Source organism: Castanea sativa, chromosome 12 (assembly GCF_040712315.1).
Source record: "Castanea sativa cultivar Marrone di Chiusa Pesio chromosome 12, ASM4071231v1".
Lineage (NCBI taxonomy): Eukaryota > Viridiplantae > Streptophyta > Magnoliopsida > Fagales > Fagaceae > Castanea > Castanea sativa.
In genome coordinates this window covers 44,795,727-44,811,857 of record NC_134024.1, presented here as the reverse complement: position 1 = coordinate 44,811,857, position 16,131 = coordinate 44,795,727, and the positions used below count along the sequence as shown (strand labels likewise).

The window sequence follows — 16,131 nt, the reverse complement described above, 5'->3', positions numbered from 1 at the left end:
CTTTAATAATAAAATTATTCTAATAATTGGAAATCCCTCTCCAAGAATGACATGCAAATTTTGATTGTCCCAAATGAATAAATATTGAGATTATCGCCTCAATCCCCTTCAAATAGTTATTTTTGCTATTATTATAATTTGTGTAAAATAATGTTTCACCATAATCACGAGTAAAAAAAATAATCATCAATCTTTTTATTCTTACCCATGAAGCTAGGCCTACCTCTTTGCATTCTAAATTATTGCATATTGTTCCACCAATCTATTACAAAGCCTTCCAAAATTCTTGATACAAGTTGTACTTGAAATCCTCCAGCATCTTTGCAGAATCAAATAAGCTTAAAGGACAAGGTTATAAATATGAAGTCTTATTTGCATGATACACCATTTAAGTATGAAATATCATTGAAATTTAGAACAAATTTAAAATATATAATTAAAGGAAAAAAAATCTTTAGCCATTAGAAATGTTTTGGAAACCATTACTATATTATATTTATATCATTTGATTTTTTGGAGCAAGTAAGAAGAATGAATGAAAATAAAGAGGAAGAGAACATGAGCAACCAATATCGATTGATAACAATTAATTGGAAATACCAAACGGCAAGTAAGAGCAAAATATAAGAGAGATAATATAAATTTATGCACAATATTTTGTAAGTTTATATTATTTAGAAATGAATCTTTCCTTACCTTACTTTTTTTTTTTTTTTTTTTTGATATAAGATAGAATTCCTCCTCTAGCCTAATTTGAATGTATATGTGTGTGAAGCTCCCTTCTAAAGACTTGAATCCGGGCTCTTGCCCCTCACGCTCCACAAGCATTTATACATGTGGAGTGACCATCGCACCAAGGGTATGCGGTGGTCCTTACATTTTGATTCCTTAAGAAAGTGTTTAAAAAAAAGTTTTTTCTTTTTTTTTTTAATAGGAAAAATTGATTTTTTTTTTTTTTAATTATTAAGAGTGTATACATATTAGTGTCTAGTATAAATAAAACTGCAACTTACAGAGATAAGCAACTCTCGGACTGCTAGCCTCGACTTCATTAGCCACACGACGAATTGGAGCAATCTCGAGCAAGGAAGAAGGCAGCACCTCACTATCCAAGATCGGCTCTCCTAAATTGCCGGCAGTCTGAGTCCTCAAAATCCGCACAGGCGGTGGCTGATCAGACCCCCTTCTATGTGACATCTCCAGACCCAAACAAATATAACTCAAGCCACTTTGTATACCTGTCAGAACCAATCAAATATTATTCTTCACGTAAAGTATAAACCATGGAATTCAAAAACTTCATCCAACTGATCAACTGAGCATAATTCAATATTTGACTCCATTTTTTCACAAATTCAAAATATTAAAAAACACCAAAAAAGCAAAAGAGTTAAAAAAAATAATAAAATAAAATAATAAACTCTATCGAATTATCTACTATTCTTTAGGTTCACTTCCTAATGCAGCGGAATACCTATAAAAAGACAGAACACGACTATTTCAAAAAAAATAGAAATAAAATTTATTTGTTTCAGGAAAATAACCTCAAATTCACAAAGTCCTTGAATCTATAAGAAAAAAATAAAATAAAATCCACCACAAAGTAACAGAGAAAAACTCTTATTTTTATTTATTGAAATTTAAATTATTTAAAATTATAGACTTCAAGACCTATTTAAAAGCTCTATAAAACTTGACACACAAGAAAATAAATTCTAAGTAATACTTAACCATTATAGAAGCCTAATTTCACTTAAAATCATTAAAACCATTGGAAATAAATAATCTAAACCTAAAATAACAAGGAAAATTTTGTAGACTCTGTCCTACAACACTTCGTTAGCATCAAACAAAGTGGAATTGAATTTTTTTTTTCTATAATTAAGGAAAGAAAACCAAAGTGCAGAAACAAAGAATTAATGAAGTCTAATATATGTTTCCAATTTCAAATGTAAAACATACCTCAACTATCCCACACAAAAAAAAACCCTATATGTACCTCACAATGCTCACATGTACACAGAACTATATGTCTCCACTTTCAGTCAGTAAACAATTAAGCAAAAGACAAAATCTTCAAATTCAAGAATTGGGTTCTAGGTAGTCAACAGAAACAGGAACAGAGAGATGTGGAAGTAAAAGACAGTCCAAGATGACTTTAGACTTTAGTTAACAAAAATGGTTCCAAACAATAATTGCTAATAAATAAAAATATTTAATGGGAAACTCTTAGTTGGTGAGTGCGGAATCTTTTATTTATATATTCAGTGTGTGAGAGTGAGACAAGAGCAGTTGGCGACTGCTTTAAGACTGGCGGTGTGAATGTGAGTAAAAAAGTCAATTGCTTTCTCTCCATGCTGCTTTTTCTGTCCAATTAGAAGACGAATTCATTATTTTTTGCTGCTTGTTTCTAGTTTATCCTCTTCTTCTGTGAAATAGACTTCTCCTTTTTTCTCTTTTTTCTTTTTTTATGGGAGTGAAATATACATATTTAATTTCACACTGACCTCCTTTAAAAAAAATGATAATAAAATAAAATTGGAGCAGGTAGGACTTAGGAGATCAAATGTCATGCAGAAAAAGTTGATTTTCTTAGTAGTTACCTGGGGGAGGCAATGACTGATTAATGACACCATTAATTTAGATGGGATTGAGCACAGCTAATTCTTCTCCCTTGAAAATTTAAGATATTCTTGTCTTGATCTCATATCATATAAATATTTCATGACCAAAAAAAAAATATATATATATATATATATATATATTGTAACAACCTCAACCCAACTATGTAGAGTTGTCCACTTTGAGAGCTATACTCCTTACGGGCACACACGTCCTCATGTGTGGGGCCCACACTTCTGGCTAGGATATGATTTTAATACCATTAAATTGTCACGCCTCAAATTCGACCATTAAGATAGGTATATGACAACAACTGAACGCTTATAAAGTTTTCACTTTACAAGCGTGCAAGACTTTCGTAACAACTAAAAATTTACCCTCGAAAAACAATTACATCAATAAAATTCAAAAATATCCTCAATAATGCAATTGTCAAAAGATCTTCAAAGTACCAATAGAAACAACAATCCAAACCTCATACCATTAAATATAAAAAATAAATACTAGTTATTACAAGATCGTCTAATGGATAAACCCACTCCACCACCACCCCACCATCATTTTCCAGCAGGATTATCAGAAAACTCCATAGGAACCTCTAAGGCTCCATGAACAAGAAATTAATTAAAAAAACTAAAAAAAATATTTCATCTGAACAAATTAGAAGAATAGATTTTAAGTAAAATATATATTATTTAATTAAATTGAAATATATAAAATGCTTCAATTTAAACATCCCCTTAAGCTCAAAATTCTCTTGGGCCACCTTGCTCGATCGCATTGGTCACAACTCACAAACTTTCACTATAGAAACCTTATTCTATAGTACCTAAATGTTAATTAAAAAGGTAAAACAATAGAAAAGCCAAGTTTTTCAAATTTTGTATAGTTGACAGGCTCAAGTCAAGAGGAGTATAGACCAAGGTAGTCAATACCGTACCGATATCGACTCTACCGGCCGGTATATACCGTATCAGTTTAAATACCGGGCATACCAGCCATACCGGGTGTACCGGCCATGTAGCACGTAGGACAAGGCTTTCAACAATTGCTAAAGACTCTCTTTGTTGTGGGGTTGGTTAAGCTGTAACATCCATCATCAAAAGCAACTTAGTAAGAAATTTGCCAACAAACGCTTGGACATAGTAGCATCCAAAGAAAAATGTTAACCTTGTCACAATATCACTCATATCAAAAGCTTGTCTTCTTTCCTAGCTTCTTTCCTAGAAGAAATGGCTATTTAGCCTTAATTTTTGAACTATGTAGCCAAATAACTTATTTTTCAAATTATATAGCAAAATGCTCTTATTTTGGAACTTGATATTGTTGATGTTGAGTTCTTCCTAAAATTCAATATTAAAAATATTGAGTTCTATGCATGTTTTTAAATGGAACTCAACATTTCTGATGTCAATTTTTGTACAAAATTTTCAACAAAAAAAAAATAGCAAAATACACAACTAACTCAACATAAACAATGTCAAGTTCCAAAACAGGCAATTTTACTACATAGTTTGAAAATGAAGGTATTTAACTACTAAGTTCAAAAATTAAGCCTAAACAATTATTTTTCCCTTCCTTGGAAAAATAGAAAAATGGCTTTCCGTAAGAGAATCACTGCACTACTTTCTCTCTCACAAGAATTCAAAGAAGTATCCGTTCTAAAAAGGCACATTTAAGCATTATTTAAAAAATAAATAAAAATGAAGACAAAGAAAGACAAAGAAAAAGAAATGATAGGAAGAAAATAATAAATTTACTTCAATTGTTCCTACAGTGTCTTTAATAGGCCAAAATTTAATTAATGAATACACATGCTAAATACTAAAATATGCATATAAAGCGATAAAAAAATCTGGTCACAATCCTATCAATACAACTATAAAAATAAAAAATAAATAAATAAAATAAATAAAAACCTACTGAAAAAACCAAACATGTTTTATAAAATATATATATATATATATATATATATATATATATATATTAATATAGATAAAAACATTCATGTTGAAAAATGCGAGTGCAGACAAACATGCTGAGCCAAATCGCGATTTTAAGTAGCCCAACCCGGTCAGCCTTAAATCATCTTGGGTTGGGTCAAATCCAACCCAGCCCGTAATATATATGTATTTGGGCCCATCATGAAACCCTCAACCCATCAACTTTAGGGCCTGGCCCGAATAAGTCTCTAGACCCATTTTTATTAAGGTTTACATCAACTCACACAAGCCCACACACTCCGGGCCTTATATTTTAAGCCTCAACCAGCCCAATTTTAAACAAAACCAAGTCCAGTCCAAAACCCTTACAGCCCAACTCGAAAAACATCAGGATTTAAACTCAAACAAGTCCAATTTCTAACCCCAAACATATTTAGCCAGCCCAATTTTTCTAGTTATAATTATTTATTATCAAACATACTTTACGAGTGATTGAGTAGAATTGTTCCTTATGTTTAAAAAATTAGGTCTATTAATCATTTTATTGTATTTGGGGATTTTTTTTTTTTTTTCATATTTGAATTGAATTTTTGAGGATGAAACCTTACTGTTTCATAAGGTGTAATTAAAGTGACACTGAAAGTAGGTGCTCTGTGTTATGGGTTTCTTAATTGATGATGAACCTGTGTCAACAAAAAGGAGAAAGACAGAGAAGTAGAACAGCCCCTTAACAAGGAACTGGAGTCAAACTCAAAGCAGGCTAAACCAAAGAAAGCTGCTGAAATACCAGATGCAAAGTTAAAAAAAGCCCAAGTCAAAAAACCAAGGTGCTTGAACATCTGTTTCTGATATGATGACAAGTGATAAGGAGCATGAGGAGGGGGAAGCTTCTGCTGCAGTGCTTTTTGTGACATTTGGACCAGGATCCTGTTTGCCTACTAAAGCTGATCTTATCAGAATTTATGGTAAGTTTGGTGAGCTAAATAAAGCAAAAATAGAGATGTTCAATGACAGTTTCTGTGCTCAAATTGGCTTTAGAAGTCTCAGTGATGCCTTAGAAGCCTTCAAGGAGTTGCTATGAAAGAACACTTTTACAAATCCCTGTTTCTATAAAAAAGAACGAATCCCCCTTTATCCTGCACCTGAGCTTGTAAATCTGTTTCTGACTACTAAAGCTTGGAATGGCCTCTTTTCCATGTTGTCTTCTAGATCTCGCACATTTGTTTCTGCCTCCTAAAGATTGCAATCTCTGTGGTTCTTTACCTCTATGCCGCACCTGAGCATGTGAATCAGTTTCTGACTATTAAAGATTGCAATGTCAGTGCCTCTTTTCTCTGAGAAACTGAATATTTTGGTACTACACACAGACAGATATACATTGATCCATGTCTAGGTTTAGAAATATATATTATGCTTCTTTTTTGCGTGCTTGGAGTTGCTGAGGATGTAGGAGTTAATTCTCTCGCTGTTGTTTTTATGAGTAGGTATTAACTTGATTTAGGTGGGCTAGTCTTTTTAGTGTTTTAAGTAAGCTAGTTGCATTAGCATATGCTCACCGATATAGAGATTATCACCTTTTTAGTCCCTCTTTTTCTATCTGTCTCAGTTAGTATGGCAAGAAGCTATTTCCCTACAATTTTTCTTAATAGAAAAGTGGAGATTACATTTTTTTTTTCCAAGTGCGAATCCCTCTATATTTGAACTTTTGTTTGTGTTTTGCATATTTCCTAATGAAAGAATCAGAATGATCACGAGCAATGGACTAGTTTGGAGAAAGAAGACCCTGAAATTTCTATAGTTAGGCTACTTATTTTGTCTCAAGATTGCATTCAGTTTATTTTTACTTTTTTAGTTAGTATCATACAGTTTTTCTTCCAATTATTTTACTTCTGAATGGTAAGGTTTCACCACACCTTTTTTCCTCCAACTATTATTGTAGGGGCTCAAGTGGCCAATTTCTTAAAACTTCTAAATTAGGCTTCACCAGAGCCATTTTTAGTATTTAGTAGCTCAACTATAAGTGTGTATAAGCACCTTTTGAGGTAATACTTGATTCTGAAATGCCGTTTTCACCCATAAAATATTTTTAAAAATGCATATTTTCAATCACTTCTATCAATTTGATCAACTTGTCGTAAATTTGAAAAGATTGACCTTATTGCTGTGGCCTTCCAGGTGTCCTAGTTCCTAAAGAGCAAATCATAACCAATTCTGGTCCATCATAACTGTTTTCTTCGACAATACAATAAAGAATCTGATATTAGATTTATTGGGCAACACACTTGATCATTCTAGATTGTTGTCAAAATCCTACTTCTACACGAGACCCAATTGGCATCTAGGAGGCCTAATGCTTGTATCCAGAATACATCTATGAACTTTTTGCCAAGAATTTCCCCAACATGGGCACCACTCTTTAGTGCCCTTTTGGTCTCAGAATAATGCAATTACTTCTGTAGCTTTGCTTCATGCCTTTGATAGACATATATGAGACATTATTTGCTCACTTGGTCATGAATGCAATTGGTGGATTAATGCAAGATTTTGCCAGAGCCTACATCAAACCACTACCTCTTCACCTTATAAACCTAAGGAAAGTTCTATTTAAAAAAATAATCGATCCATGTCACGGAGGAGATGTCACAGAATCCATACAAGCTAAAATTACAGAGATCACGGTTAAGAGAGAGCTTCAAAAAGGAGTCTACAAAGCAAGAGGAAGACAACATAGAAAAACAGAGTTTTTCCCTATAAATATTTTCATGTATACAAAATCTCTACAATGAGCAATTCTTGCAATTGTTTTTTGTATTATGGTATAATGCATTGATCCATGTTTTGAAATAATAGTGTTTTTTTTTTTTAACTATGAAAGGATCACAAAAGATTGTGTATAACTGTATACTTCAAGTCTTGCGGTTGGCTCTGCCACATCGTGTCTTAACACAGTCACTCGTGACTATAACTTTTTCACATCCACCAGTAACTCTGTCACGTAGGGAAGTGACTCCATGATTTTTGGTTTTAGCCTATAGTCCTTGGAAAACCTAAAATAAGGTCTTGGATATTAAGAGTTGGCATGCTTTAGTAGACCACATTTACAAGATTGCTACAATGGTGTTGATATCAAGGGTTGGCTGGGCCTTTGAATATAAATACGTATGCTTTATGTACTTGGAAAAGTAAATGATAATACAGTGTTTGTTTGGTTGATTTCTTTTGAATTTGCAAGTTTAGAATGTTCACATTAGTCTCAAGTCTCAACAAACTAACTTGAGGTTAAAAATGTAAGCTAAAAACCCACAAAAAGCTCACGCATCAGTCTCAACAAACTACCAAAAAATTTTAACATTCAATTTTAGTGCATTCTGTCCAAAATAGCGTTTGCTTAAAATGATTTTCGCATACCACTTTGATACCAGCGTACACAATAATGTATTGGCTCAAGCAGGTTATATGTGATCTCACATACCTCTATATATATAACCAGAGCAAATAGAAGGTTATGCTAAAAACTTTGGTCGGTAATGAATATTTGAAGAAGTGAATTTTCCTCAAAATTAAACCACAGTACCAGTAAGTGTGTGTACCGTATGAGTCGAGTGTCAATGTGAGTCTTAGTTCTAGCTTTAAAGCCCCAAGAGTTAGGTAAGGAGCAAGTAGCGGTCGAGGGTGTGATGCCTCAGATTAACTGGATTGGATGTTAATTAAGTGTGTGGGTATGTCATGAGTCCTACATCAGGCTTTATCAACAACTATAAAGAACTTCAATTATAACTAGACTAGTCCTTTTTTTAAAGATGTATGAACTACATTAATATTGAAAAGAGTAAGGTGTTCTATGCAGACTTTAATGGGAAAAGTAAGATATTTATTTTCAAATGGAACGATGGGCTTTAATCAGATATGCCTTTGATTCTAGAAAGATTATGCACGAGTGTAAACCCTTTCTTCAATAGCTTGTAGGAAGAATTCAGTCTTGGATTGCAAAAGATTTATCTTTTGCCCGGAAGTTTGCAACATTTCATATTGCCTAAAAGTTTGTTAAAAGCATTGAGCAATATCTTATATGCAAATTTTGCTGAGAAAGCCAATATTGGCGCTGAGGTTTATGCGGGTGAAAGATTGAAATAAGGTGCTGCTTTGAAAAACATTACTCGGCCTGGCTCTCCGTATGTGCCTTGGGTGAAAAACTAAAAGCTTCTTTACAAGAAAAAAAAAATTGGGCTTGCCCGTATACCTTCATATTGCGCATTGTGGAAGACGGAAAACACTAAAATCAAGATCTCTAGATGTGCATACACGAAACCATTAAGCGCAAAGCAGAAAGTGCAGGAAATGACTCCTGGTTTCATCAAGATACCATCACACCATCACTCAAACTTGAAGATAGAGTCAATTAATTTGTCCTCAAAAGATAAAATTTTGATTCCACAACTACTTGCAAAGAGTTGAGAGTACCTAATTTGGTCCTGATATCACTTTTTTTGGCACCTTCTAGTCCGAAACATTGCTTTGTAGAGGGGTTGGCTTTAATAAGAGGTTTTCCAAACAAGGTTGAGCAAATTAAATTGGAAAATAACAGGTAAGGCAACCTTGGTGTTTTACTTGCATGTCTCTTAATGAGAGCAGATATCATACGCAGTATACTTGGCCTATTTGGGTCACAAATCATTATACTCTCAAAGTCCAGGAGATAATCGGTCTAGAAGACAAATTTGGTATTTCCATAGGTAACACAGATTTATATATATATATATATATATATATATATATTGGTAAAGATAACATATGGATATCCTAGGTTTTAAACTCATGACTTCACTCTCAAATTGGTCTTACAAGGGAAAAATGCATCATTCAAGTTAAATGGGTCATTTTCCAAGGATTGTTTCCTATACTGTTCGTCCACCATAAGTCAGGCTTGTAGAAGAAAAGCTGCAAATTCATACCTTTATCACCTACAACACATTGAGAGCGTAAAACTAGATTAATGCAACATATTATAATCCATAGTAATCAGATGCTCCAAATGCTTAGCAATCTAAATGTACACATCTCTAGATTACCATTTTGGATAATTCAAGGCACGGATTAGTAATGGAGGCTATATTCCTTCTATTCTCCAGCCTAATATGCAGTTTTTTAACTTGGGGGAGGGGGGGTGTCTTATATGTTTTCACCTCTCTTTAAATGGTAATATACAATATCAATGAAATGATTAGAGAAGGAAGTTCATTACATAAATCTACAATATCATGATATGCTTTAGTAAGATATTGACAGGAAAAAAAAAATCTAACTTAATTTTTCCAAATAAGTGAAAGATATGTGTCATGGCCAGTAAATACGGACCAACAGGAAAACTGCTGAGGCCAACAATAATTACTCTTTGAAGCAATCCTTTAGCTGACCACTATCACTACAGTAAACCCTATACATCAAACAGATAAGATCTAAGATCATATTCAATGAGTGGAAACAAATGCAACCCTTACAAAAAAACACAAGAACTATGGTAAAAAGAGAGGATAAAACAATCAAGTGTCCGAAGTATGAGGAATGTTTTATCACCAAAAAAGCCAGGGTATATTAATATAGATAGCTCATATAGCTTAGCTCCTAAACAAAATTTCCAGCCAATCTAATCATGTTTTTTTATTTTCCATGTGGGGGCAATCCAATGGGGCATAAAATCAGAAATGTATTTTAAGATACTATGAACAAAAGAAATTTACACTGAATAACAGTTAACTTCTTATTGAAACAAGAGTATCTTACCTTTTGAATGGCTTAACAACGAGGCAAGCTGAAAGAAGACTATTCTCTACAAAAGTAACATAAGAATGCATGCTATCGCTGACTTCAGGAAATGTATATTGCAATCCAGCAAGGATCGACACATGTTGAGTCTGAAGATGTTCTACTAATAAATGCTTCCCTTTGTTACTCTGGAATTTCTATTTTCTAACTCCATTGTAGCATGCAAATATACCCTTTTATTGTTGCCAAAAAAATAATGAAACCACAGAAAGAATTACATGACCAAGAATAAATGTTATAAAGAACTAGATGAAAGAAGGGGAAATATACGCTTCAGTTTTCTTAAAGAAGGGGAAAGAACTACTGACAATTGCACAAGAGCATAATAGTTAATCACATATCTATTGTTATGGAAGGAAGTTAAGCAAGTGGAATACAACTCACCCCAGTTATTGACACAACCATCTCATCCTATATGCCAGTGTTCTCATCCCTGTAATAGTACAGAGATCAAGTACCATAGAAACAAATTTATTTTGCTATGATATGTTCTATAAATATATGGCTCCACTCAACTAGAAGGAGATCATATGGATAGGTTTAAATAGGATGAAAACACATTCTTAAAAGCAAAAAACACAACAAGCAATGAAGGCCCTTGGAATTTCTTTTTCCTCATCATTGGGTGTGGGGGATGCTCAAAGAAGTTCCATCATCACGTAATTTTCCCTTTCAAAACCTTTTTTTTTTTTTAAGTAGTAAATGATTCGTTAAAGAGCAGGGTCATGCAACCAATGTACATGGGAAGTATACATGAGATACACTAATAACTATTGATGCTAAGTACAAAGATCAAGCATCTCAAGTAAATTTGAAATGAAAAATTGTCCTGAAGCTGATATCCCCTCATATAAGGATCTAAGAAAGGGAAAATTCTTAGAGTTTTGAAGGACAATGCCTTTGCAATATTTGATGAATCCTCAGTCATTTCAATATTTTGTTTTTCCAGGCCAAACTTAGTTAACACACTTTGTTTCCATTCTGCTCACCAATTAAACATAAAATTTCTGACCAGTAAGTCCATCCATGTTCACGCCTAAACTTTAGACATACCTTTAGCAGTTCACCCAGTGCATTGCTCAATTTTTGTTACCAAGACACCCTTACCATTGTTCTTATAATTCCTCTTTTTCTCTCAAATGCAGAACTGCCATGAATGAGCTGCATAAACTACATACACATTATTCTTATATGTGCAACCCATTTTCAACCAAACAATTCTCCGCTGTATAACTGATCACTTAATGAATTACCACACTGACACTATTCACTGAAAAAATGTTTCAAACACCCATACAGTTAACTGTCTCATTTTGGTTATCTGCTTGGCTGTAACAGGAAATTTCTAATAATTAATAATAAACAATATCATTATAGAAAAAATAAATCAATATATATATATAAAAGCAGATACCTCATGTGAGAGTGCACGAGATCCTGCCATGTGGCATTCTAATATTGCATTTAACATTTTTATCTTTTTTCATTAAATTTTTTTTTACTGTTACCTAATAAATCATAGTAACTTATTTTTACTATTATATAAATTTAGCATTTTTTTACCTCTTTTTATTAAGTTTTTTTTTACTATTACTCAATAGATTATAGTAACTTATTGCATTTGACCTTTTTTACCTTTTTTCATTAAGTTTTTTTTACTGTTACCCATCAATATCAATATATATATAAAAGCAGAGACCTCATGTGAGAGTGCATGAGGTCCTGCCACGTAGCATTCTAATATTGCATTTAACCTTTTTCACCTTTTTTCATTAAGTTTTTTTTTACTGTTACCCAATAAATCATAGTAACTTATTTTTACTATTATATAAACTAGTAAGTTTCTCGTGCAATGCACGGATAATTTTATAATGTTTTATGTAAATTTTTTTTTGAAAAATATTATACATATATTATAGCATTTTTATTATAAAACTTTGTCAGTAATGAGTTCATAATAAAAAGTAACAATTATAAATTACACACATATATCTATTATAATTATTTTGTTCAAGTAATGAGCAATAATGAAAACAACTTGGAGTAATATTGTATAATAAAAGTTGATAAAAGCATATTAATCTATTCTATATTATTGATTTTTATTATGTGATGTAATAAAAAACTTCATTACGAATTTTCTTTTCTTCAATGCTTTGTTATTGTGGTATGGTGACGCTTGTTGTCATCATTAGTTTCTCCATCTTCAACATTTGAAATTTAGTCCGTCCATATTTGCTCAATTTTTGAGCTTTCATCATTTTTTCCTTTTGTTGCATCATTTGTGTTAATTATTAATGAATTGGCACTGAGAGATTCTTGATTAGATCTTACAAAATTTGGACTTTGTCGCTAAGATTTTTCATAGGTATTTGCATTTATATTAAATTTCAATGATGTGACAGTTTTTTGTAAATTTTTTATTTTTGTTAATTTTGAAATAGTGCAGCAAAAAGAATTAACATATTAAGTTGAATTGTGTTTTTTTTTCTTCCATACCTTTTTATCATTTGAATGCGCATAAAAAATCTTAGCAACTATGTAATTTTCAAAACCATCTTTTAGATTGAATTCATTCAAATGAAGTAGAGAAATCTATTTTTTTCCTAATTTTTTTTCTTCAAATCACGTGGAATTCCTTCTCCAATATCAATATTTTTACAATAATTTAAATAAGTTGTACCTTAATTTATTTTTCAGCAAGATCTCGATCTTGTAGATTTATTTAGGATTTTCTCGGCATCTCAATCAAATATCACAAACTTTATTTTGTTAGTTGCACTGAAAACTTCAATTTGAATCTTGTATCTAAAGTAGTTTGCAATTGTGTGTGTGTATATATATATATATAGTAGTTATAGTGAGATAAATATATTATAAATATTTGGAGATAAATATATTATGTATTTGCTTCTTCTCTCTTTTTGTGTCATACTCTGTAGTCTGTACAACAACCCCTAAACACAACAAAAACCTCTTTTTTAGTTCTGGAGGATATGATGGAAAGGATTACTTGAAGTAAGATGAAATTTTAATTTCGATATTTGTTGCTTAAATATTTACTTATTTGTTGGATGAGTAGTTCTCTCATCTCTGCCACTTATTCAAAAAAATAATAATAAAAGGCCGAGTAGTTATCTGTCACCAGTAAGCAGAGTTCATCTACACTTGCTGCATAATAAATGTAGTGGACCTGTTTGAAATCAATAATAAAAGACCGAGTAGATATCTGTCACCAGTCAGCAGAGTTCATCTACACTTGTTGCATAATAAATGTAGTGGACATGTTTGAAATCAATAATAAAAGACCGAGTAGTTATCTGTCACCAGTCAGCAGAGTTCATCTACACTTGTTGCATAATAAATGTAGTGGACCTATTTGAAATCAATCTATTGTGCCATACTTGAGTTGTGAAGAACAGTTCAAATATAAATATCTCATGTGTCTAAAATATAAGCCAATGCTGTAAACATAAATGCACACCAAAATGATCCTGTTTGTAATTTGACATTCTTTTCATAAAGTACGCACAAAATGTAATACCAACCCATTGTTATATCAATGTTACTTATTATTGCAATACCCTAACAATTCACATCTTGCAACCTATTGTTATACCAACCTATTGTTGTATTTATGTCCTATGTGAATCATGATGCCAAGAAAGTGCATTAAAAATAACTATTGCAATGTCATTTGATGAATTTCTTGCACCAAAATTATGTGGACCAAGTCTAGTATAAAAATCACATTTGTCATTTCCATAAACAAGGCCTGTGCAAGTTGAAATTACATGGGGCACATTGGTAGATAGATTCTATACAGGGATGGCCACATTTGTGACAAGTAGGATGGTCCTTTGTTTTCTCAATGAAAGTAAGGGGGTGTGGGTGACAATAAAATGAGTAAACACTTCCAAACTTAATATTTGGGTAGTTTCCAAGAATACATTTTGGATGAGTAGGATAACTACAATCTGCACAGTAGTAGAACCAATGCTTTGGGTCTCGTTCCTCTTCACATATATCACAATAATATTCACCAGAATCATCTTCAACAGCATAACTGAGAGTGAAGGGATGCTCATGTTGTTTGTACCTAGCAGTAAGGGGTAGTGTAGCACATTTAAAGTCTAATGCAAATTCACAAGTAATACAACGATATACTTGGAAACTTTCAAAGTCACAACTACTACAACTCTGTTCATATCTTGTGTTGGAGAGGTAAAGATGATGCTCATGACCTTTATGGATAAGGATGTCCAACATCAAACTACATTGAACATCAAGATCAAAGTTGCATTCCTCACAATGGTAGGTGAAGCCATTGCAATCTTGGCAACAAGCATCACACCTAAACAACTTACTCCTATAAGGTGCCTTTGGGAGAAGGTTGAGTGGATGTCGATGAAGTGGGTGTCGTTTTTTTCTAGGTAATTCAATACAAGATTTATGAAGAAAGAAGTTGCACTTGGTACAACTATAAAATGGAGGGAGAATGACTCGTAAGCAACCATCACATCTTTTGTTATTCTCAACCTCATCTGTAAGCTTTAAGTCATGCTCATGACTGAGGTGTTCGATTTCTGTAGCAATTTCAATTCCATCCTCACCTACATTGATTTTTTTGACTATGTAAGTTTTTGAGTTTATAGATCCATCCAGCTCTAGATCATCATTTTTGGACTCATCTGTTAGTTTTAGCAAATTTATGTCCTCCCTATTTTCCTTGTCCGTAGCACAGTCAAGGTGGGCGACAAAATTGCAACTTGAGCAATAGTAAAACCCATAATCTGTGTCCACTTTCTGAACACAGAGGCGACAAAATCGGGAAACAGATTGACTAACTTCAAGAGAAGAAATGGTAAGGTGGAGGATGTGGTCATGACGTATAACTTTGACACTGCGTATGTAAGACGCACAACTTGGATGAATACAGAAATTGCATGGTGCACAAAGAAAGGGCACATTGCCTTCTTTGCCACAAAGGTCACAAGTGAACTTTATCGACTTCCACATGCGTGTTAATGGGTGGTCATGGACTTCAGTTTCTATGGTGAGCGGTAAAGAAGCGCATTTGCTATGAAGGTTAAAGTTGCAATGGGAACAGCCGTAAGTGTATTCCTCAAGAAATTCTTTGCAGACTTCGCATTTGCTATACTCTTTGTTGCAAACACGTTTCCATTCCGCAAAGAGAAAAAGAGAATGTTTTGGATGCAAAGGATGTTGCAACTCACGAGGTAGTTCTGCACACGATTTATGATGGTGAAACTTGTTGCATTTTATGCAACTATAACTAGGACCCAATACTGGTTCCCTGCATGCCCAACAAAGAATTCCTCTTTTCTCGTCTTCATTGAATACCAAAGAATGCTCATTGTTGCAAGCATGTTGATTTTCCATCTTTACAACGTGAAACAAAAAACAAAAACAAAAAAACATCCTAACTTGTTTAGGAAAAAAGAAAAGGAATTTATAGATTAACCAAATGTAGAGAAAAATTGTTGGAGATGGACTCATACCTTGATATAGATTATCTGAGAGTCAGATGAGCAGCAAAGTCTTCAATAATCTCTGCTGCTAGAGCCTAAAAGGTTCAGACACTTTTTGTGGAGAGAGATGAAACTTGCCTTTTGGTTTGGTTGGTGTGTGGACTGGGAGGGATGGTAGGGTAGCTTCTTTTTTGGGTCAACAATAATAGGACTATACTTATACAGCTATACACACTTCTTTAATTCTTTCG

The 16,131-nt window shown here is 33.0% G+C and overlaps 2 protein-coding genes across 2 annotated transcripts in view; both read right to left on the bottom strand.

The window, feature by feature from the left end:
• LOC142620751 (callose synthase 1-like) overlaps nucleotides 1-2,146 on the bottom strand; it is a 65,120-nt gene extending 62,974 nt beyond the window's left edge. Inside the window, exons 1-2 of the mRNA XM_075794069.1 lie at nucleotides 2,000-2,146; nucleotides 1,014-1,238 (exon numbers count right to left, since the gene is read on the bottom strand). Of these exons, the coding sequence (XP_075650184.1) occupies nucleotides 1,014-1,197 (184 nt within the window). The 5' untranslated portion in view covers nucleotides 1,198-1,238; nucleotides 2,000-2,146. The remainder of the gene's footprint in view (nucleotides 1-1,013; nucleotides 1,239-1,999) is intronic.
• Nucleotides 2,147-14,144: 11,998 nt separating this feature from the next.
• LOC142620750 (uncharacterized) lies at nucleotides 14,145-15,791 on the bottom strand. The gene has a single exon (XM_075794068.1). It carries the CDS (start codon nucleotides 15,789-15,791, stop codon nucleotides 14,145-14,147), a length of 1,647 nt encoding a protein of 548 aa, XP_075650183.1.
• Nucleotides 15,792-16,131: the final 340 nt, after the last annotated feature.